At 36.0% G+C, this 24,140-nt stretch overlaps 1 protein-coding gene across 2 annotated transcripts in view; it reads left to right on the top strand.

The window, feature by feature from the left end:
* The window catches only part of RAB28 (RAB28, member RAS oncogene family), a 66,134-nt gene that overhangs the window by 16,716 nt on the left and 25,278 nt on the right, over positions 1-24,140 (top strand). For both annotated transcript variants that reach the window (XM_055718157.1, XM_055718148.1), the window contains exon 4: positions 5,097-5,226. In XM_055718157.1, the coding sequence (XP_055574132.1) occupies positions 5,097-5,226 (130 nt within the window). The remainder of the gene's footprint in view (positions 1-5,096; positions 5,227-24,140) is intronic.

The following is a 24,140-nucleotide window of genomic DNA, read 5'->3' as shown; positions in this document are numbered from 1 at the left end:
GCAGTTGGAGAAATTGCAGTTCACTTGCTGTCTTGAAGCAGTTGTTCTTCTGCCCCCCCCCCCCCCCCCCCCCCGTTTTTTTCTGTCTGGTGTTGCTCATCCAGAACAATGTAGTTGCCACATCCCGTCTTGGTAGCTGAATTTCGCTGGTGGGTCAGAACAACTCTGCAAGTTGTGGGGTAAAGGAGCTCTTTGATCTTTATAAACAAAAAATGCTAATAAACAGCTTTCTGTCAGTGTTGATTAAAACTGATATCTCAGAATTGAGAGAGGCTAAGAGTAGTTTCATAGTCCGTTACCACAGCTGAACCGATAGTCAGTAGCTTATTCCATTATGGCAACTCAATTGCGTGTAGTTGCGTGACCATATCCTCAATATCAGCAAAGACAACAGTGGTTAAGTATATGTAGACTGTAAACTGTTTTCACTTGTAAAAATAGCATTTCTGCAGATGGGCAAGATATTGTAATGAAGTTACTCTTTGCTAAATAGACTATTTTGTGACTAGAAAATGTATTTTAGAGTTTTGGTCTGATATTTAATGAATATTAATAAAAATTTGAAAGTTAATCTAGTTCCTTCATACTAAAGTCAGTCATAGAATGAGGGCAACTGAGGATAAGCCTGAAGAAGAAAACATGGTTTCTGTAGCTTTCTTTTATTGTGACAAATCTTGACATAAACTTGACACCTGTTAAATGTTGATTGCCTAGTGTGAATATATTGCCTAGGTGCAACACTTCTGTAATAGCAGTTCTGCTGTATAGTAGCGCTGCTGCTGTTTGTGTGGTAAATATTCCAGAACAAGTCCCATCTCTTACCTGTAACTGCTGCCCCTACCCGCATATCTAGTTTAAAGTATCCTTAAGAGGTGGCATATGCTACTTGATAAATTGGCTTGTTAATAGAGAAAGAGTACTGCAGACTCTACCTTCTCCAGAGACCAGCAAATAATTTCTGCAATATTCTCAGTTTCCAGTGACCTATTTTTGAAAATGCTGTATAATTCCAAAACAAAAAGCACTCGCATATACACTAATGTAGGCAAAACTCCTCTTACTAGAGGAGTGCAATTATGTAAGCAGGGACTATTTGCCACGTCGCTGGAGACTAGAGAATTAACGTGCTGTTCTTGGCATGTTGTCTGCCATGTGTTGCAAACCTTTTTCAGGGCAGGGAAATGTGCTACTTTTGTGTAAAAAGGCCAGTGTTCATTTTCTGTCTTAATTCCTCATACATAATAGGGAAACAACAGCTTTAATCCCCTCTACCCGTTCTGTACTCCATATACTGTAAGTGTGAAAAATATGTTGTATTTTTGTGAAAGCAATGATGGAATTTGTGTTAAAAAAAGGTAAAATAAATTTTACTTATGGATCCATTAATTTTCTGTATCATACTAAGTTGCTTATAGAGTGCTGTTGTGGCAAAAATCTAAGCAAGGAGTATTCTTTATGACCTGGATGCCAAGCTGCCTTTTTTTTCCCCCACGTCTCTAAGATGTCATACCTGCTGTCTGTGTTTCTTAAGTATAACAAATATTAGTAAGATTCAAAACCAAGATGGTTAAGGAAAGAATATGCTTTAGAGGCAGTATTTTAGATCATGGAGAAGTGGGGGGACCAGAAGGAAGTTAGGTGAAGCTTTAGTTGTGAACTTTGTTCGGTGATTTCTTTCATGATAAATCCACTGTAAATGCCCTCTCTTTTTTTCTTCCAAAGGTGCAGGTAGGCTGCAGTTGGCTACAGGACGTGTAGCAGAGTAGCATTTTGATGAAGAATTAGTTACAGATAGAGTTGGCCAACATTAAATGCTCAGCTTTTGTTAACTTTATCTTACATTTAATGCTGATTAAACCCTTCAGTGCTGAAGATGGTTTAGATAGTCTGCTTTGCTTTTCTGCAAGTTGGTAAGAGAACTTGACTACTGGTGAAAGCAGCATGCCATGCACTTTTTCGTTTACAGCTTTCAGCCTAACGTTTGTTTGGGTTTTTTTAACCTTTACAATACCTGTCCCTCAGTTTGAGTTTCATCTTTTCCACTGAGCATTCAATAACATCAGTATGTTCTGCCTAGAGCAAGGCTTATATTATGAAAGGCAAATATATACATGCACAGGCATTTGGGTAGTTAGGAAAATAGGTAGGAGAAGTTAACTGAGATGTACAATTTATTCCTTAGTATCTTGCAACAGTTGGAAGAGTGAAGTGTATGTTTAATACTAGATTTGATTAGTAAAGTGAAGGAGGAAAGATAGCAAGAGAAAAGATAGGTGTCATAATTCTTAATTTTCTTGAAGGAACTGGTGAAAGCTGTTCCTCAGAAATTAATAGCAGCCATATAAATATAAGGAAGAAAAACTAATTTTGCCAAGGAGTTGATGGCATCAAAGGAGAAGAGATAGATTTTTATTGCTGTCAAGGGGAAGTAGGACTTGAAGGGATCTCAATAGGATCTCTTATACCTGTATAATATCTATTTCATTTTTATCAGCCTTCAGAAATCCTCCAATGTTGGTGACTCTGCTGTCCCTGAAGGTGTATATCAGAGCTTTGCGATTCTTACTGTCTACGTGTTTGTGGTTTTTTTTTTTTTTTTTTTTTTTTCCCTAGTATGTACCCTTGCTATAATCTTCTTGTTGTAAGTTAAACCTATTGCTACATGCTGTATTGAACACAGAATAGTAAGAGAGGTTCAGGATGGAGGGGATCTTAGGAGGTCTCTAATGAAACCTTGTGCTCAAAGTAGGGTCAGCTATGAGGTGAGACTAGGTTGTTCAAGGCTTTATCCAGTCCATTCCTGTAAAGCGTTAAGGATGGAGACTAAGCAATGTCTTTGGCGTCCCTATTCCACTGCATGATTCTCCTCATGGTGAAGAAGCTTTTCCTTTTATATCTAGTTTGAATTTCTCTAGTTTCAACTTAGGTCTGTTGTGTTTCATACTCCTGCCATGCACTACTGTGAAGAGCCTGGCTCCATCTTCTTCATAGCTTCCCCATGAGTATGGGAAAGCTGCTTTTAGGTCCTCCCAGGGCCATCTCATCTCCAGGTTGAGGAATCCTCATCTTTTCCTCACAGGACAAGTGCTTCAGTCTCTCTTCATCTTGGTGGCCTTCTGCCGAACTTACTCCACTTTACTGATGCCTTGAGGGGCCTAGGCTGGGTGTATTACTTTGGATATGCTCTAACAAGTGCTGGAATAGATACCTTGGTCTAGTGGCTGTGCTTCTGCTAATACAGCCCAGGCTCATGTTGTCTATCCTTGCTGCAAGGGAACATTGCTAGCTCATATTTGGCTTGCTCTCTACCAAGACCTGAGGTAATTTTCAGTTGCTCCCCAGCCTGTGTTGTTTATTCCTGCCAAGCTGCAGAGCTTTGCATTTGTCCTTGTTGAATGATGAAAGATTCCTGTTTGCCCATTCCTTGAGTATGTGTACATACCTCTGAATGGCAGCCTCATGCATGTTGGCTGGTTCTCCCAGTTTAGTGTCAGCTGCAAACTATATATGAGCATTTAAAAAGAGAATTTCTGTTATCTTCTTCTGAAACTTTTGACAGCATCATCATGCCTGCTATCAGTCTTGTGTTTGTTGAAACAGTCCATTTTTTTCAATTTTCTGATGTCAGTCATGGTTTCTAAACCTCTGATGTTACTACTGGTCTCTTCTAGTCTACCCTTTTTTTGACTTTCAGTGTCCAAAGCTGGATGCATTATTTCACCTGGAATGTTTCATGCCAGTGTGAAATTTTCCTTTTTGCTACAAAATAAGCTTGACATATTCAACTGTGATCTATTTTAACTCCTTGATCCTATGATATGGAACCTGTTCCAAAGCCAGATGTTTCCTATTGTGCAGTTGATTATTGCTTCCTTTGAACTTCATGGTACTTATTGAATTGCATCCTATTATTTTTATTTCTCATCATATAATGTAAACTCTCCTCAAATAATCTTGCAGTCTCTACTAGTTTGTTGTCATCTGTGAAATTAATAAGCTTCCACTATGTTCTGTGATCTAAGACACTCCACATGAAACTATCAAGTAAAACTGGGCCCAGACAAATACCTGAAAAAAAATTTACTTGAAAAATCTTTTCTCTTCACAGTGGGTCATTGAACCAGCTGATTTTGTATGCATTGTATTGTTTTTTTAGAATATTTGTGAAAATTTCATGTGAGGAGCAGTGCAGCTGCAGGGATTTCCACCCCTCCCCGCCATGTGAACTCCATGAGAACAAGTGCAACGGAAGATAATTCTGACATTATTCCTTATTTACGAGATACTGCCTTTAGTCTAGTGGAAGGCAGGGCAGAAGACTCAATAATTGAGAGGAGAGTGATTTGTGATTGCTGATCTTAGAATTATGGAGGGAGAAGGTGGATATTTGGGCTGTGCTTTATAGTAATGGATGTTAGCTTTGAGGAATCCCCAGTAAAGCCTGTTTTGAGTATTTGTTACTCATACCCTGGCCCCAAAACCTATGAAATACTACCTTCTTTTTGACTTCTGACCATATCTTTAGTTTATCCTTTGAAAATGTAAAGCTTGCCAGCACTTCTTGCTTGTCTTCTGCAACAGTGAAGGAAGGGATCTGGCCTTTCTCCCTCAAGGAGAGCAGAGACATGACAGCTGGGCAGTGTGCAGAAATGTATGATTTAACTGCTTTTATTTTTATTTTTTCAAAAAGGGAATAGTGAAAGTACAAGTAATATTGGCTAAAATAAAAGTCCTTCTCTAGTGTGATTTTTATCTTACTATTAATGTGAAGTGCTTTTTGGGTTTTTCATAAAGTATATGCAGTTTGGATTATTTCTAATATAACTAACTGTGCTCTTTACTAAATTGCTATTTCTTTCTGCCCTTGTAGTTCAATTAGTATCTGAATTTGGAACATATGGAATGCAGGAGAAATACTGTAATAATATCTGTTTATTACAGAAACTTATAATTCCTTTAATATTTCCCGAAAAGATACAATGCCATTATTTCTCAGTGCTATATTTTATGATGATAATGATTTAGACTGAAACAAATTTTACCATGTTAATATGTTTTTACAGTCTGTTACACTTTAAATATATCTTTTTATTTAGGGTATTCTCTTGGTTTATGATATTACCAATGGCCAGAGTTTTGACAATTTAGAAGACTGGTATAATGTGGTAAAAAAAGTGAATGAAGAATCAGAAACACAGCCACTTGTGGCCTTGGTTGGAAATAAAAGTAAGTTATTCATATTTAAAAATTAATTGAAATACTCTGAATGTTGCACTATTGAAGAAATGGCACAGGTCATATACCTTTAGTAAAATGAAACTGAATATTGTCTTGTGTGTTGTTGTGTACAGATGATATTTGGGTGTACCTTGGGATTCTTGTTGTGGGTGGTTAGGTTGAGGGGCTTGCTGCATCATGCTTTGCCTAGCCTGCCTCCCTGTTTTCTTTTCTTGAAGAGATTTCTCTCACCCGTGTTTGAATTTGATAGGGCCTCAGGATATAGCCATAGCATGCATCTAGAACACAGAACTGGGAAACATTCCTGGATCTAATGACAGGTATATTTCATGGTTCTGTATGTCCAGACACTGCTAAATTCACTGCTGGTATATATTATTTAACTAAACTACGCACTATGCATAGTACTTATGAGTTGCTTATTGGGCTTTTTTTGCCTGTTATCTGTAGTTCTGCATGTGAGGTTACTTAATTCCTGTTGTTTTGGGATTTTTTTTTTTTTAACCTGTCCTCTTTTTGATCATGTAAGTATCATATAACTGTTTTCTTCCGGCCACCAGAATATGCCACTTTAAGTAACCATCACCTAGTTAGTTTCCTAATTAGATGGTTTCCAATTTCCCTCATTTCAAGCTAAGAAATCTTATAGAAACATCTTTATTAGTATACCTGAGGTCTTGATCCTAGCTCTTTTACCCTTTTTCTATTGAAGATGATAAAAGCAACATAAAGCCATTTCAGAAAGTGGTGGAAACAGATACAGAATCTTTTAACAATGTATATATATTTACTTGAACAACAAAAAACAAATATTTTTTTTGACTTTCCAAGTAATTTGTGTTTGTATCACAATGTCTGAATCATGAAGAAACCTGAAAAAAAGACCTCATTCAGCCAGTTAGTGTTGTTTAAAAGCATTTGAAAACAATGTAGAGACATCACTTTGATTCAGAACCATTAACTGTAATGTTGCTACTGTGATGCTGCAGAATTTTATGATATTAATTATGAAAGATTACTTATTTTCTGGGAAGAAAGCAGAGAAGCTCTTGGAGTAAAATAGCACTTCTGAAAGTATAACTTAAACAGTGTTGTACTCTAGCAGACCAGAGTTAATAGTACGGATTCTGTTGAAATTAAAATGAGAAATATTTTTCACTGATTTATATTTTGCCCCAAAATTGGACTTCCTAGCTGAAATTCTGCAAATCTTAGGTAGTATTTATGGTAAGATGCACTTTAACATAGGAATAAATAACATTCTTTTGCTGGAATGACACCATAGAAGTAGAAAATCAGACACTAGTTTCCATTTGAAAGAGTTTTATTTCTGTTATATACCTTAAATATATATCTTTTTCTCATATACATACCTGCAGTTCTTTAATATCAAGTATTTTCTTGGGAGCATCTGCAAACAGATTCTAGTTTTGTAGGTGAGTTTTCAATTAAAGACTGACAAAGGGCTTTAATTTTATGAAAATAGCAGTTGAAGGAACAGTGTGTTTGCTAGCTTGTTTTCCTTCAGAAGCTGCATGTAAAGAAAAATTACAAACTGTTGCTTTCATGTGATCCTAAGGATGTTTGTTGTTATTGTTGCACATGTTGAGCATGCAGGGGTCGCTGTTTCCAGAGGTCTTTTTTCACTTTATTTTTATTTCAGCATGATAAAAATTGAGCCTTTAGAAGTGTATTGCTTTTCTGAATTCTATAATAGGAGAAGAATATCTAGGAGGGCTTCTACCCCAATACCTTAATGGCCTGCGAGAGGTAACTGTAGTCAGGCTTCTATTGTTACATAAATAGAAAACAAGGTAAGTATTCATATAGAAGCATGGTGTTGACTCTTGCATATTATGAAAGGATAAAGCTACCAGTAATAACAAGTTCTTCAGCTGGAATCACTGTGTTCAGAATAGCTCAACTTCTTTGCTCAGTAAGTGACAAGACACTTGTATGCAACGCAAGAGCAATAATAGGTTTAAAGCCAAGAAAAGCCATTTGATGAACTTACTTGACCTCATGCATTGTACAGGAGAAATACTACAGTCAGTAGTTTCTGTCTCAGGATTGTACTTGGCTTTTGAGCTATACATGTCTTTTAGGAAAATACCTGAGTGTGCTCTATTAAAGACTAGAAACATCTATATCATGGCAAGTTATTCTAACACTTTTTCTGATAAAAAATTGCCGGGAATGCAGTTATTTTCATTCATAGCAACTGGGAAGCATTGGACCAGTATTTAGACAACTGGGTAAGAATTTGGAAGTCCAGCTGAAACCATCCATTTTACAACCTTGGCCTGAATTCAGTGCTGCTCTCTTAAGTAGACTTTGCTTGAGCTTAGGCATTCATTTGCCCATTTTCACTTCCTAATACTGAATAAAATGTGTACTTTTCCGTTTTGGGGTACATACACCTGGGATCTCTGCTGTAATGCTTTAGAGCACAGCTACTAGCTGTTAAATTATCTATAAAACTGCATGATTTATTAGTGGTTTTTTTGTATCAATTTGTAGTCATTCTATTAAATGTGTTGTTTGCAGGAATTTCTTCAGTATTCCACCAAACTTGAAGAAATTGTTCGGTGCTGTTTTAAATGAATCAGTGCTAGTTTTGACTACTCTATTTTATTGTACATTGCAATAGATTAGAAGCATGAACACAGTAAGCTACTGTGTCTGTTTAAAGCATGATAATGAACTTTACAGTGGGGGCAATTTATTAAAGTGTCCTGTTCTGATTTTAAGAGTTTTAAGATTTAGTCATGAAACATTGGAAAGGTAATTTCTACATAGAAAGCTTCCATCAGTCTCTAGTCTTTCATCCATCAGAAATTTATTTGAAAATAATAAGAATAGTATGAATTGAGATCTCCTAAATTCCGGACCTTCCCACCCCTCCTTTTTTTTTTTTTTTTTTCCCCCCCCCATCTTTTTTTTCTTTTTTTTTTTTTTTTCTTCAGGACTAGCTAAAATGAAGGACTGTCATTGACCACTAATTTATTAAAAATAATTGGGAGAACAAGAGCTTCAGAGATGTAGTCTTCCTTTGTGAAAGCAGTACTTTATTTAAGGTGACTGTCTTCCTCCTGGGTGCTTAGTTTTATTTTTCATTCTTTCTTTATTCCCATACATTTATTTTTTTTTTTTGTACATAGTCTGACCTACACATTTGGTCAGAGAGAGTAGAAAACTGATTTGAGCCAAGATCTTGCCAGATCTGCCTCATGCACTCAAGTTTGACTATCAGTTAATTCTCTGTCTTTTCCCATATATTTTTGTCTGTGCATTTGGTAAACAGTAAAAGGAATTGTAAAATTGAATGTAGAATTTTTCTTTTTCATATTAATTGTAAGTCATAAGGTCTTAATAATCCTAAAATTTACAGTTGGTGTTGAATCTTAAATTTAGTTTCTTTGTAACTTTGTGGTATTTTAATCTTATTTTAGACAAAGTATATTTGAAATGTGCTTATTTCTCTGTTGTTAACACCGCTTCATTTGCACCAAAAATAGGAGAGTAAACCTTATGAAGATTGACAAAGACTTTTGAATTTCATTGCAGTAACTTAAAACTTGTATAGATATGTTGCTGTCAAATACTTTGACTTATATTGTATAGTATAAATGAAACTATAGTTACCAAGTGAATGAATTGTGTTTTGTGCACTTAGTATCTTTGCTTAAATTTGGTGTTGACAAAGTTCAGTAATTGCAATGGATCACACTAGTTGTTAGTGTGAATTAGAGAGGTTTTACTGTGTTTTGTATGACTGATGTGTTTTTTTCCTTTCTACCTTGACTACTTTATATATTTTCCTCTGCACTAATCCGTAAGTATGCTCCTCAAGTGTCGTACCAACATTTTCAGTGGATATATTGCAAACAAAAATTAACCCAGATTGCATGGGAGCTACACTTACTTTGATTTATAGCTACCAAGATGGTCTTAGGGCGGTGGTTATCTGTAGCTTATATAGGGGGTAGGAATTATCAGGTACCAGTGTATAGTGGATGGATGAATGATTGTTCTTAGAGATATTAACCAGATCCACTCTTCAATAAAGACTAATAACTCAGATTGTTAAACAGTATTCATGACAGATGAGGGCACAGAGGAGAATGCATCAACGCTAATTAAGAATGTTGACTGTTTGTTCGTCTTAGCTGTGATTAATTGATCTTGGAGTGCTATCTCTGAACAGGAAGTGGTGTGCTGTTACATTGTGAAGTTTAAAGGTTACATTTTAGTGTACCCTTTAACTTGCCTTTACATACAACATAAAATGTTTTTACCTATCTTATCTGAACACAGAAAGAAACATTTTCCAGCCCAGATGCGAATGAATGTTTGGCATACTGTGTACTAATGTGAATCTGGCTGGTAACAGGACATACCCAGTCTGCTTTTGGACTCTGTTACTGCCTTATATACTTAGTCTCCCCAGTTGTACTCAGAAAATATCTTCATTAATACTGGTTTTGAGATTCTGGCTTATTAAAATTCAGAACTACATGTTCATTCTCTTGTCCCTCCCAACCTTCCCCAGCTGTTTTCTCTTCTTGTTCCCTGTGGGCTTGCACTTGTTAGGTCCTTCACCTGTAATTAAGACAAGTGTTGAGCAGCAAATGCAAAGACCCCTGTTCTTTTGAGTCTTATTGATTAATCTAAGGTTCCTGCATGCCTGACAGCAGATCCAGTCACCTGAGCCTCACACAAGCTCCTGGGATGGGAGGGTAAACTACATGTAGAGACTCCTTTAAAAAGAAAACCTTGTCCTGTGCTACGGTCAATTTACCAACTAATTTGAATAAATGTAGAATGCTACCCTGTTTTAAAATATGTATAGAATGTTTGTTTCAACAAACTTGTAAGATTAATAGAAAATAGCAGTCTTATGGATTTGTGTGTTTCAATGGTCGGGTAACTTTTTTTAATAATTATTTTTAACAAATGTAAATTAATGAAAGGGAAAATCACAGGTGAAAATGATCTTTTATTTACCATAATAATATATTTCAAACCTAGTGTCTGAATGTGCTCTGTATTATTTTAGGGATGGAAGCAACGTAGAAACATACATTTTTGAGTGAGAAAATTACCTTGCTTGTCTGAGAAAACATCTGTCTGGCAAGGTTTTGATCCTAAATCATGCTTGGCTTAATATTGATGGTGCTGGCTATGATCACTGCCAAAGTGACCTATTTATGTCTGTTAAATTGCCACGTGGGTAGGTCTATTAAGCTATGATATATGCCACACAGAGATATGTAAATGGAGTCTGAGCCTCAAGTATTGTTCTTTATAAAGTAGCTGAGCTCACAGAAGATTATACGGAACAAAAGAAGGAAGATTTATTGCTGTTGTGTAATATTTACTTAAACATATTCCATTGGCTGAGAAGGGAAAACACCTGGCAGGATAGATCACAAGGATACGGGCATATGTACTCCATTCAGGCCCCAACCTTCATTTAGTCTTGCTGTGATAAATGTATCTGTTGCATCTGGTTGCAAATCAGCCCATGTTTTACTTGGACCTTTCTTTCAGAATCCTTCATAAAATGATCTCTTGGATGGCAAGTCACAGTGGACACAGCGCTTGCTAAATCACCTGGTTAAAAGCAGACTTTTAGACTTCTGATTTCCTTCCAGTGCTGCAGCCATTAGTGGAGCATGTATACAGGATAGGTTTTGATGGTGGCTCTCAAAAGCCAAGTATCCAGTGCCAGAGTACTAAATAAAAATAAAATAAAAAGAAGAGGAAATTTTTTCTGTCCTGCTGAAAAGATAATTAATAATCGTTATCAAAATTGCTGCCCTGCCTGTCTTAAGACCAGTTTCTGATACTCAGCACAGATAGGATTAACTATTAGTGAGCTTGCTTTTTGATTTGTGTTCTGCTGCAGTATGGGATTGAGTACAGGGGTGAAGCTGAATAATATATACGTCTTGCACACAGAAGATATATTACTGTTACACCACTTGTCTGAGTTTGAGATTTGTGCAGCTAGACGAGACCTGATATAAAGAGGTGTAATTCTGTGAAAATCAATGAATTTGCATTCATTTGAACCAGGGCAGATTAGATACTGTACAAACTGTTTGCTGAAATTAATGTTTTCTTATGCAGATCATATGGTGCTTTAAACAGAAATTGAGGATAGTTATGAACTAGTCCAACTGATAAGTAGTTTTTATGTTAGGCTTTTTTATTTTAGTGACGATGAGTAACCTGGTTTCTTCTTCCTGCACTTAAAATCTTGAGGCTGGACTTCAGTTTTTTATTTGCACACATAAGTTTTGCCTGTTAAGACCAAGTTCAAGGACCTGACAGAATACTGTTAGTGTAGTTGAACTCAAATGCCAATATGACAGAGGTGCCAGTAAATAATATATTCTCATTCACTACCGGTTATGCTTATATTCACAAAAATCTTTAAAGATGTCATTGAAAAATTGAAGTAGAAGTAAACCATTTAAATACAAAGGTTAGAACAGCATATGTATCCTATTTTAATAATAATCCCCAAATGAAATGCTGAGAGATCTCTTAATGTTTCCATGGATTTTGTCTGTAGTTTATTTAGCAATGTAGACATACGTCTAATAAAAAAGATGCTGCATAAACCATAGTCCAGGCTGAATGTGCTTCTGTTTTTGGTTTAGGTAGAAATGTTTTTTCTGGCTGCGTCCTTCATACTTGGGTCTTCTTACAACAAATGGAAAGCCCTTAATTGTGCCTAAGGGAATAGTTAATCTACGGTGGACATATGGTGGACAAAAGCTGAGTCTAGTAAATGAAAAAAATTATAAACAGAGAATGTGTGAATGTCTGCACAGTCTGAGTCATGGGAGATATGGTACTGTTGGATTGTAGCTTATTTTAAATTAATTTTCTGTTCTTTTCTATTAGTATATTAATAGAAGTCAGTGCAGCATAATATATATAGTTTTAAAAACCAATCAATTTTGTGTCTATTTTATTGGATTGAAAAAACAAAAACAAAAACCCAACACATTTTTAAGACAGGACAAAATTTCTTTGCAAGTTGTCCTGCTCCCACCTTTGCCATATGACATAAATGCAATCTGATTTCATTAGTGAAGTGCTCTGAAATTTTTAAAAGTTAAAACATTTGATTGGGGGCAGTTAATCAGTGTTAACCCTGAGCAGCTCTTGGGCTTTATGGATTCAAGCATTATATGTGGTTGCACTGCTCCAGCAAAAGGTTAAGTATTAATGGAAAATGTTCACAGCTCTTTTACTCAAAGAAAACATGTTACTTGTAAGTTTTCTTTTGATTTTACTTTTACAGTTACATTGAATGTCTTCATTCATTTAGCCATCCATAAAGCAAATATTGTTGCACATGCAGTGGATAATAAGTCTTTTTAGGACTACTTGTGTGGTATGTCACAGATCATTAACTGCAAGTAACCACCTGACTTGAGGGAAGTCTGGAAGCATCATTACAGTGAAATAAGCTTTTATTTCTGTATCACTGCAGCACATTGATTTGTAGGAATGTCTCCATTAGCTACTGTGGAAATATATTCTCATATATTATTATTGAAGTTGATGAGAGAGGATAACCAAATTTCAAGTGTGAATAGGGCATTAGTATTAGGATTTTGGACAAAGTGGGGAAAAAGAGAAGTGCTATTGTAGCATTATTTTCTATTTAAAAACTAGGTAAGTCAGTAGATTAATCTTTTTGTAATGCTTCACAGTTTGAGTCAGACACATAGTAACAGTTATGCAGTATTTATGTGTACACTGCAACTTCAACTGAAATGCATGTAGTAATTGAGTATGTTTACAGGCAGAAAGCGTAGAAGTTTCTTCCTAATCAGCAGGGAAAACTTAAGCTTTTTCTATTTATTTCAATGAACCAGAAACGTTAAAGATTTTTATTGGAAGTAGCCGGTAATTATTTCAGCTCAATTTAGAGGATGGATGATAGCCCGTGTTAATATGGGGAATAATCATAATAGATGACCTCCATTAATATGATTAATAGGAGTTTGTAGTATGAAAAGTGCAATTTGAAACATTGTCCTGAAAATATTTTAGAAAATTTGAAGTTCTTACAGAGATTCAAGTTAGGATAATACTGTAGGATTATCTTGCTATGTTGTTGTCAGATCCTGTAGGAGTAAAATACAATAGAAGATGGATAAATGAGTAGAGTGTTCAAATCAGCCTCTCTTAGTGGTATACTATGAACTGTGTGCATGCAGACTTAAGAATGAAGAGGAAAAAATATGGGGAATGCATTATATGTATATTTTAAAATTGTGTAATTGTAGGACATTATAATGTTTATTGAGGATTTGCAAGAGAAGCAGAAATTAATGGTGCTTTTTCAAGTTTAGTCCACAATTGTAGCTTCATATACTTGATGTAATGAGACATTCTGAGTTTATGATTCCCATTTCAATATAAGAGCATGTATACTCTGCTAAATGTGTGGCACTTTTGATAGATCTTTAAGCATATTAATGTCTTAATGACATTAGCACCTCTCGTTATGAATTCTTCATTGTTCCAATATTTGAGGTGGTACATCTTGAGGTTCTGAAAGAGCTGCCATTTCTTTCTGCTGTCTACTTTGGTTTATTTTATAGCTCAGGGTTTTTTGAGGGGGGGAAAAAAAGATATTTGAAAAAAGGTATTTAATTATTTGTCTGTGTAATACGAGACTGTGAAGATGTTACTATGGGAGTAACTGCTAGACCAGTATCAAACTTTGTTTGATCTTAATAGTTCACTGAGATAAATCAGGTAGTTTAAATGCAGACAGCGTTGTTATTGCTGTTATTTACACTCTGTGCTTTCAGCCCTAATGATATGGAGGATAGCCTTAAAATACGTTTGTTGTTTTCAAGAGACAGATCTAAGATTATCTAGTACCAAAAAATGAATGTTAAAAATCAATTAAGATTTGCTGAAACATGTTGCTTAAGGAGGTGGACGACAGTGGTGATGAATGGTAAATTAGAAATCTACTTGCATTATTTAAAATAAGGTCTTACAAGAGGAGGGCTTTATGTGCATTGTACATAGTTTCTATTTAAAAACCACTGAGTTCCCTATGAAATTTTCATGATATATTTTAGGTTTTTAAATATTTTTTTTTTTCAGAAGTAGTGCTTTCAGAGTTTTCTTTCCCTTGTTTAACAATGCACCATATAGTTTTCTGGATATGAGAAGGGAATTATAAGTATGTAACTTCTGCTGAACCTTTTCAGGTTTCATTTCATTCCATCCATTTGTCCTTTGACGCTCTGACCAGAAGGAGTAACCATCCCATCTCATCCACATTAGTATTTTTAACAAAATTTTTTACAACTGTAAAATGAGTTATATCACATTTGCCATACCACATTCTTTTGTTTAGTGTGGGGAATCACTGACCATAAGATAAAAATTTTGGCTGTTTACACAGGTGTAAATCTAGAGCACATTTAGTGATTTCAGATGAGCTGCTCCAAGTTTACTCTGTTGTTTTCATGACTAGCCCCTGAATTAGAATATTCTTTTGGATTACTTTTTTTATATATATATGTACCATGTGGTCTTTCTTTTGTGGTGAGTGTTGTCCAATATGTTTATTTAAATATGTGTGATAATATGAATATATCGTACTCATATAATATTAGTATATCATGGTAGAATTCATTAAAGTTTTGAAATATGTGTATGGAAAGAGGAACATTACCTTTTTCTGACTTTGACTAGAGAACTCATTCCCAAGTTTTCTGACATAATGCCATTTGGAAACTGCCATCAGGATCATTGTCCTTTTGATTGAGGTGCTAAATAAACACAAATTAAAAAAAAAAAAAAGCTGCAGACTAAATGGTTGAATGGAACACAGAGAACAGTAAAATGTCTTCAGACTTGCTTTTGAAAAATACTGGGATATAATCATTATATTTATTGAGGGCATCTTCAAGTTTAAAATGGTAGATTTTGCAACCTTAAGCATTTTTTGTGGTAGATACTTTAAAATGGAGGCTGGAATGAGTAAGTTTTTTACAGATGTACCTTTTATACTGTGGAAAGAGATACTCTCAGATACTAAGAACTTACTTTATACATTTACAGGAGAAGTTTGAAAAGTAATTTTCTGTAGGCATGCAGAAGGAAGAAAGCAGTGTGTAGGAGTTGGTCAGGCTGTTAAGTTGAACTGTTTCAAAAATACTTTTATGTTCTGCTGCCCACATAGAAAATGGTGGTGTTTTGGAGTCTACTTCTCAGTCCCCCTTCAAAACCATTACAGAAAAGCTTGAAGTATTTTAGTTTGTATAGGTGCCACTGCTGTGTCTCATGGGAAATGTAGTGCTGATGCTTCTCTTCCCATTATCCTATGGTCTGCTCCTGATGCTATGGATATAAAGGCTGGTTTTGTTTTACTTTTCCCTTTATGTCTTCCCTGATGTATCATATCCTCTTAGGTATGACAGAACTTTGAGAGTAATGCGTTATGGATACTGTCCAACTTGCAAATCCAAACTTGTGAGAAAATAACAGTATAAGACAAATAACCCCCCTTGTCATTAGGCACCATACTGATCTTTCTGAATCAAATTGTTCTGTTCTCTTGGTTGGAATTTTTTTAGGGATTTAGTTCTATGTGGAAAAAGGAACCTTTTTGAGCAGAAAAAGCAGTTTTCAGTGTAATTAAAAAAACCCTGGTAGTTCTGACTGATGATTCTGGACTAGCCAACAGTAGAGAGTTTCCAGAGTTTTTGGTTTTGATCCACTGTTCAATTCTAAGAATACTGTTGTGGTAGCTTATTTTAATAAATTACCTTGTACTTGCAGATAGTAGAGGCAAAAAAGCCTAGTCTGGTTATGTTGCAATTCTGTGAGGTTAAAAATGGTTCTGGATGAAGAATATTGAGAATTCTTTCACAACAATATTCAGTAAACAATGCTGTAAAGAAATTTTCTAGAAAGCACTTCATAAAGTTGTGAAATATGGAATACAAGTTCAGGCTGTAGAAAGGTTCTGAGTTTTCCTAAAAGTTACTTGTTATATTCTTTACTCAGTTCTTGTCACGCTACAGTAAATGTAATTTTCTACAGCACTAGTGATGTCTATCAGGAAGAATTACTGAAAATATATGTAGACTTGGTAATGTTTGAGTTTACATGTTTTTATTTTTAATGTGAAGGGGTTTTATTTCTGAATTTTCTCAAGCTACACATAGAAATACAGGAAATGAGGTAATGAAAGAATAAAGAACAGTTGTTGCAGAGATCTCTATTGCCAGCTATTGCATTGCCCAATTAATAATTAACAGTTTTCTTAGGCTGGCTTTTAAAAGTACATATGTTACGATGACCTCCTCTTACACTGTAAGTTTTGCAGTTTCATTCTGGGAATGGTGTATCTGAAAGGTTTTTAGAGAATAGTTACTGGTGTAGTTGCATGTTTAAGTGGTTGATCACTAGGGCAATAATGCTGGTTTCTGAGCACAGCCAGTACTTTTTCCAGCTGCTTTATAGTGATATCTTGAAGCTTAAAATGTAATCTATATGGGTAAGCCACAAAAGCCACTATATATTAAAGCAGACTCTGACAGTAAATCAAAATTGAACAGCTGGCAACACTACTAAAGTCATAAACTTATTTATTAAAAAAACTAAACAGAATTATATTAAAAAGAGAGGAATATGCTCTACAGACCAGTGGATATAGCTTAAAACCTGGAAAGTGCTGCAGATTAAGGGCCCAATTTATGAACATCTGTTCTGGCAGTTTCTGTGAGATTCTCATGTTCTTTACAATAAAAGTGTGAAACATGTTTTTCCCCCCATACTAATCATGCTTTTCTGCAGTTCATAAAACTTGCATTGAGCCTTACGCAACTGGACCTGTCTGCTTTACACACTTGCTAGAGTAATTACTATTCATGAAAGAGCGAGTACTATAGCAACGTCACAGTCCCACGGTATATACTTATCCTGACTTGTTCCAGGTAGTCTCATTGGCTTCAAAAGCAGAGAAAGAACACTGAAGTTTCCTTCACATATTTAGCTTAGAGAATGGCAATGAACTAATAATGGAAGCAGGTCACTAGAGAGCAAAATGGAGAGAAAAATGTCTTGTACGTGTTTTCTCTGAAATTCAAGCATACTTACAAATCTGCTGTTTTGCTTGTTAACAGTCAAAAGTTAAGAATCCTCAGGACAGGAGAATCTCTGTTCTCCTTTTGGGAGATGGCTTCTCATGCATTTAGGGTCATACTGACAGCAGGGAAAAGAGAGAGGTGCTCCGGTATCCTTTGGACAAAGAAATATCATAATTTTAAAATGAATGATCATAGAATCATTATTTTAGTTGTGATGTTTACACTGAGTAGCACCCTACGGTTTTGCTGTATTGACAAGAATATGAGGATAATCTTTAGAATATTCTTGATCTGCTTTGGGAGGGAACTGAAAAATCACAAATTTAAAACCAAGTGTCTAGTTCCACTGCCAGTGGCACTGTTTTGCCTTTGGTGTCAGTGTGACCAAGATTTTAGCTACAGGCCTTGTTTTATAATCAGGCTTGATCTGCATGGCACAGGTGGTAATATTTTGCTCTCTAACTCTTGCTTCAATCAGACTGAACTAGAATAGATCATTGTGAGAGGAAAGGCCGTCAGTTTTTCTCTCAGGCAGCGCAGACTCTACTTATATCCCAAGCCCTTGCTGCCATTACAAGACAAAGTCAGTCTCTCAACAGTCAGAGATTAGGAAACCAAGGTGCAAAGGGAACACTGAGCAAACATGTAATAAACCCACTTTCCTTGTCCTGAGCAGAGTATATTGCTTTATTGATGAAAATGGTTATGCTTTCTTTCCATTTGAAATTGATTAGTTTCACTGTTTTATGCCTTTATTTATTAGCTTGCAGAACCACATGCTTTTATAGTTGTTTAACCCGAGGAGAACACGTCCAGCTAAGAATCCTCAAGACAGGAAGATCTCTGTGCTCCTTATGAGAGAAGGCTTCTCATATGTTTCGGGTCATACACAGCAGGGAAGAGAAAGAGGATTTCTGGTATCCTTTGGATAAAGAAATATCTTACAGGAACAAGGCATTTTCTGTTTCCATGCCATCCATTTTTGAGCGTTTTATGGTGCGGGTGCATCTCTGTGGTCTTATTTGTAGCGTGTATCCATTTCTGAGGTTGCTTAGCCAACTTTTTTTTCAGCTATCTTGTGGAATATTAAGGAACTGTGTTTCTGCCAAATGTATATTGGTCATTGATAGTTCCTCTTGTCTTTTCATTTAGCGTTAACTTTTATAATTGATTTATGTATATTTGTAGTGCTGAGGGCAGTACTGTTAGGGAACTAAACAAAAAGTGACTTATAACCACTCCATAATTATAGAAGTTGAATTTTCTTTCTGTTACGTCTAATATGAAACGTTTTGTTAATTGGTGCACCAATTAGTGCAATATAAAAAATCATTTTATCTGTCAGTGGCATGTAGTATATTAATCTCAGTTCTTAAAGCATGGTTTTATTTGTAGAAGGTTCAGAAACATTAATGCTATATTTGCTTTATTGGTGTGTTTACCAGTGGTGAACTTTCATTTGTTATGTTTGATGTGTAAAAGTGCACAAATGTAACTTATATGCACCTGCATAAAATGTTTTACTTGTGACCTGGGTTTCATTTGTCAAACTGTGCTTTGGATTCAGCAAGGAACTAACCCAACAGAAATCAAGGCTTCATATCATCAAAGACAATATCAAGTTATGTCCCAGAGGAACCCTAGGCAGGGATCCAGGTTGTAGTGTTTTTTATTGGAACTGACTAGAATATTCTGGATTCCTGGTTTTGATTAGCTCAGATTTTCATATTTGTTATGAGTGCTTTGTTTCTCATCCTTGAGTCTCTTATGTGTGGGTGGACAAGAGAGGCAAACAATGTCTGCATCACTAAATTTTCCACTTGCCTCCTGCTATTAGGCTCTGCTGTCCAGGCTGTATTACGTGTGTCTTGCACTTTTTTATCCTCTCCATTCTCTGTACGCCTAGTCCCGTGTGCTGGGTGGAAAGGGAGTGCTTTTAATGTTGTTGGTTTTCTTTTTCATTCATAGATCTCTGGGAGTGGTGCTTCATCAGCCCACATAACCCGATATGGACACCAAGTTTTTGTTCTTTTTTAAAAAAAGTTATGTTTTGAGAAGAGTGCGTTACTTTGCATACTTTTTTACTATATTAGGCATCTTATAAAAATGCTAGCATTTTCTTTGACTGAATAAATTTGATGGATGAACTACTAAGGTCTTTTGGTTTGAATAGTAGCTGTACTAGGGCACTGGAAAAGATTTCTTTTGGAGCTGTTAGTCTACAGCGTATATAATCTACATGGATTATTGTGGCATTTCCTTCATAATCCTGTGAATTTTCTGCCTTAAAAATACTTTTATGTGTTTCTTAAGAGTTTTAGTCGAAGAGACCATTTAAATATGTGGCAATATCTAGAATTATTATATTGGCATTGTGTGCTTTTGTGTGTAAGGTATACAAGTAGAAATAAATAGTGGCATTTATATTCTCCTGTTTTTTCCGTGGGTTTTTTGTTTGTTTGAACTTGGTATCTAGTGCTATGTATTAAGTAATTAGGCCAAGAGGGCAGAACTTTTGTGAGTATGCTGGTGCTTAAAAATGTAGACTGCTGTCTGGTGGGCTTTTCAAACATGGTTAAACCATTGCCAAGTTGCCCAGTAGTTACTTGGTACTTTAAAAAGTCCCACTAGGAATGCCTACTTGCATCTTTCAGTGTCTTAGTACCATTGCAAATCTGATTCTAAAGGTTTAATTATTCCAAGATGATATCTAAATGCAGAGGAAGTTAAATTCTTTGGAGAACCCAAACCAGTAAATTTATGGCAATATCATTGAGCTAGTTCTGAGTTTTGTGTCCGAGTTTTCTGAGTTTCTAGATGTATTCGGGAAAAATATTGGAACCTGTGAAGCCACTTCATTCTGGAATTAATTTTAGGATTGCTCTGAGGGAAAAACATAGTAGGTAGAAAAATTCTATTATATTTCTGAAGAAACATGAAGTTAACTTTCCATTAGCTAATAAAATTACTTAAGTGTGGTGCGCATTTAGTTTTTGAAACTTATTTTGTGTGTTTACTCTACCTCACTTCTTGTTCTGGAATTCTTTTCCCTAGCATCAGCACAGCTGCATCATCCATTTCCATGGTCCTTTTAACCTCCACTTTTAATTAAAAAAAAATTAAATCAGATGCTGTTTAAAGCTTCCCATTTAGTTTTGGGAAAATAAAAGTTCACATCTAGCTTAGGCGTGTGTGAACAGCTGTTAAAAGCCACAAGCAAAACGATACTTATAAAAGTGGTGGGGGGAATTTTAAGAGCAAGCTGCCAGTTTGACTGTACTTTTCAATAGCTCTTCACTTTCAGCCAAATGGTTTTAACAATAATTTTCTTTGAAAAAAACCTGTGTTTTATAGAAGCAGCAGCCCAAGCAGTTAGGCCAGTGGTAATAGGAGGCAACTTGCCATTTCTCTTTAACTTTTTATGAAATTTTTCTTTGAATCTGGGGAAATTGCTCATTAGTGAGGTTGGAGGGGCTGATGTCCACACGTGCCCACCCACCATGTAGGTACATCTGTCCCCATCTGATTCTAATGAGGGATCTTGTTCACTGAAATTCCCAAGTTCCAAGACTAAGTGTAGAAGGATAATACTTCCCTTGTGCCATATTTTGCAGGCATTATAGTCCTGCTCATGACTTAAGCATTTTGAGGTAATCATAATATTTCTTTTTTGGTTCTGAGTTACCAAACCTGACTAATCACTTGGACAGAAACATGCAGGGAATTTATCAGATGTTGAATATTTAAAAGAAAGAGGAAGGATTTAGACTGTTTTTTCTTCAATCCAGTTTCTGTACTGTAAGGAGCTTTTTTATTTTTTTTTTTTTTTGGTGGGGAGTTTCTTCAAGAACACTTTGTCTTTATGGATGTGGGGTGGGGGCTAGAGTATAAATTGGTCTGTGACTTAATAACCGTATATATGTATATCTGGAATTCATTTAGTCAATTTTTTTTGGGCCATTCCATGAGCGAGATGTCATTGCTGCAGTGCCTTCCCAGATCTATGGTGTCAGTGTGTGTGAACAGGCGTGACGTGTCCCACCAGGTTACCCTGTGGTAGGGTGACAAGAAGTTCACATAGCTCAAGCGTACTGTGTCAGTATGCACTGATATTCATTCAGAGCATGCATCTGGATGTGGAATTGTCTTCATACAGTTTGGAAGCCTGGCAGAATCAATGGCTGTAGTACAGGCCTGGGCTACATGTGGCATATAAGGTATAACCTTGTACGTGTGAGTGTGACAGAACAAGTTCTGCATGGTAACTTGTGCTGATTCACTGAGGTGTGATGTCATCTGAGCCGTGCTGTCTACTTAAATCATTTTACTTTTTCATGGGGCAGCAGAATGATAAAAATCATAAATGCTTTTGAAGTTTCTTCAAAGTGGCATTTTTTTTTTTTTCAAATTGAGGTTGTTGAGGTGTCTCTCGTCTTTTAAAATTAGCAGATTATAGCCTGCATTAACTGGTGCCATCACTAAAATAGTCTGTCTTGGTATTTGTTGCTTTGTTACATTTCTAACTGCTGTGTTGGGGTTTCCACGCTGGTGTTATACCTTCAGTATCGCTTTTGTCCCCAGCAGTGTTGCCTGCATTGTGCAGCCTAATTTCAGGTTTGGAGGTTTGGTATAGCTTTCATTTGACACATCTGTCTTTGCAACATGCACATGTTCTCTTTGCATGGGCAACTAGTGAAAATGAGTTGGGTAGCAATGTAAATTCTTGTAAAGCTGTTTTGTTGTTTTTTTCTGCTTATATGTGTAACTTCCAGTTTCTTGGATGTCTCATTTTTGCATTGTTTAGTTAGAATTCCCTAAAATTTTCCCACTATCATTTCTGAAAGGAAAAGAAGAAAGAAGTAGGACAAACAAAATGCCAGATGCCAAATTTTCTTCTGTTACAGTGAGTATCCCTGATGTAACTGTAAAGTTCTTATAGGACTCTGTCTATGCTTATTAGAATTTTGGGTATAAATCACAGAATTGTCCTCAATAGTTGGGAGAAGTTTAGGTGGTTCCAGTCAACACAGCGCAGGGCAATAATGACCATGGGAATGAAAAAACTTTATAGGGAGGTGGGATGAGATAGATTGCATTCCTTAGCAGTAAGAACAAGGCAAATAGTTGCATAAAACCATGGAAAGAGACTACAGAATACACATATAGCATCTTTTCAGTACAAACCTGAGGAAATGTCATGCCTTTTTATTAAACAGCAGGTTTAAAATAAACAGATTAAACTAAACTACTTTTTCACATTGTGATTAATTTGTGGAAGTCCTTTTAATTGACTGTTGTAGAAGCCAAAAGTGCACATGGGTTCAGAAAGGAACTGCAGAGATTTGTGAAGGGCTGGTCTGTCAGTGGCTATGAAACATTTCAGCTGTATTCATGGCAACCTGGAGATGTAGTGTTAGGCTGAGCAACGCAGACTGCATGAAAAGTGAAGTGTGTATTGAGGAGTGATCATTTAGTTTTACTGTTTCTTATTTTCCTGCCTCAATACCTGCTGTTGACTGCTCCTTGAGGCAGGTTACTGGCATGGATTATACCAGACCTTGAAATATCAGATTTAAAATACCAAATTCCTGACCTTGAGCTGTTACAGCTCCTGATCCTCCATTCCACCTCAAACACCCCCCAGCCCCGCCCCCCATAACAGCAAGCAAAACACCTGCCCTTGCCATTTTGCCCCCAGTGCCTTAGGTTGTGTAGCTGTATTTATATATATATATATATATTACTTTGTAGCTTGTTGATGGGAACAGTGCAGGTGAGAGAACGTGACTTGTATTCTGGTGGTTGCTCTAGTCTCATTTATTTTTCAATACAACAGTCATTGGATAAAGCAATTAAGGCATCTGTGGGATAGAGGGAGATACTGAGTATCTGAGTAATCCCTAGTGATTAATTGAAGGCCCTCAAGGTCTTTACAGTATCTGCTCTTAACAAATTCAACTGTGTTAGTCACACAGACCCTTCTGAAAACCCCACTTGCCTAGGCTTAATTTAAACAAGTTTGTTCTGCTGAAATGTTCTAAAAATCTAACGTTGTTCAATATATTTTTATAAATATGTTTTAAATGGAAGTATGGTGGTGACAACATTTTTCAGAGTGCTCAATGATGGCCTAAACAAATGTGTCACCATTAAGTGAAGTCTCTACTATCCTAATTCTGAAAACTTCGTCCATGGAAATTACACCTGTGGAAACTCCATGCCCTCCTAATGTGTATTAGGAGTGTACTAAGTCACAGAGAAACTAGGTCATCATCAGGGCCATGCTGAAATTTTAATAGATAATATCTTGGGATTATTTGCCAGGGACTTGTTAACTTCTTGACGCATATTCTCCCTTTAGTATTCAAACCTAACAAAGGAAGTGCTGCTTATTCTTGAGGACTCCTGACTACAAAAAATACACTGGGTTTGTTTAACTGCTTGAGGTCATGACTGACCAAATTATTTGGCAAGATACACTTTTAACATCTAAACTCTGCTGTAAGTCAGATGTAGCTGATTTCTTTAATGTCAATAAAAATTGAACAAAGCAGGAACTGTTAAAATCATCTTTGGTTATAGGAAGTGTTAGGAAAAAAAAAGTTAATGTTTACAAAAAAAAATCCCAACTGAACCGTAACTTGCTTGCTTAATATTTTCAGATTAAAGTGAATCCTGACAAAAATTCTTAAGAGTGCATACATGTGTCTGAATTCAGCTGTTCTCAGTGTTGCATTCCCAACAACTCTCAGT

The sequence above is a fragment of the Falco cherrug genome, chromosome 1 (genome assembly GCF_023634085.1).
Source record: "Falco cherrug isolate bFalChe1 chromosome 1, bFalChe1.pri, whole genome shotgun sequence".
NCBI lineage: Eukaryota > Metazoa > Chordata > Aves > Falconiformes > Falconidae > Falco > Falco cherrug.
This window is presented reverse-complemented; position numbering and strand designations above follow the sequence as displayed.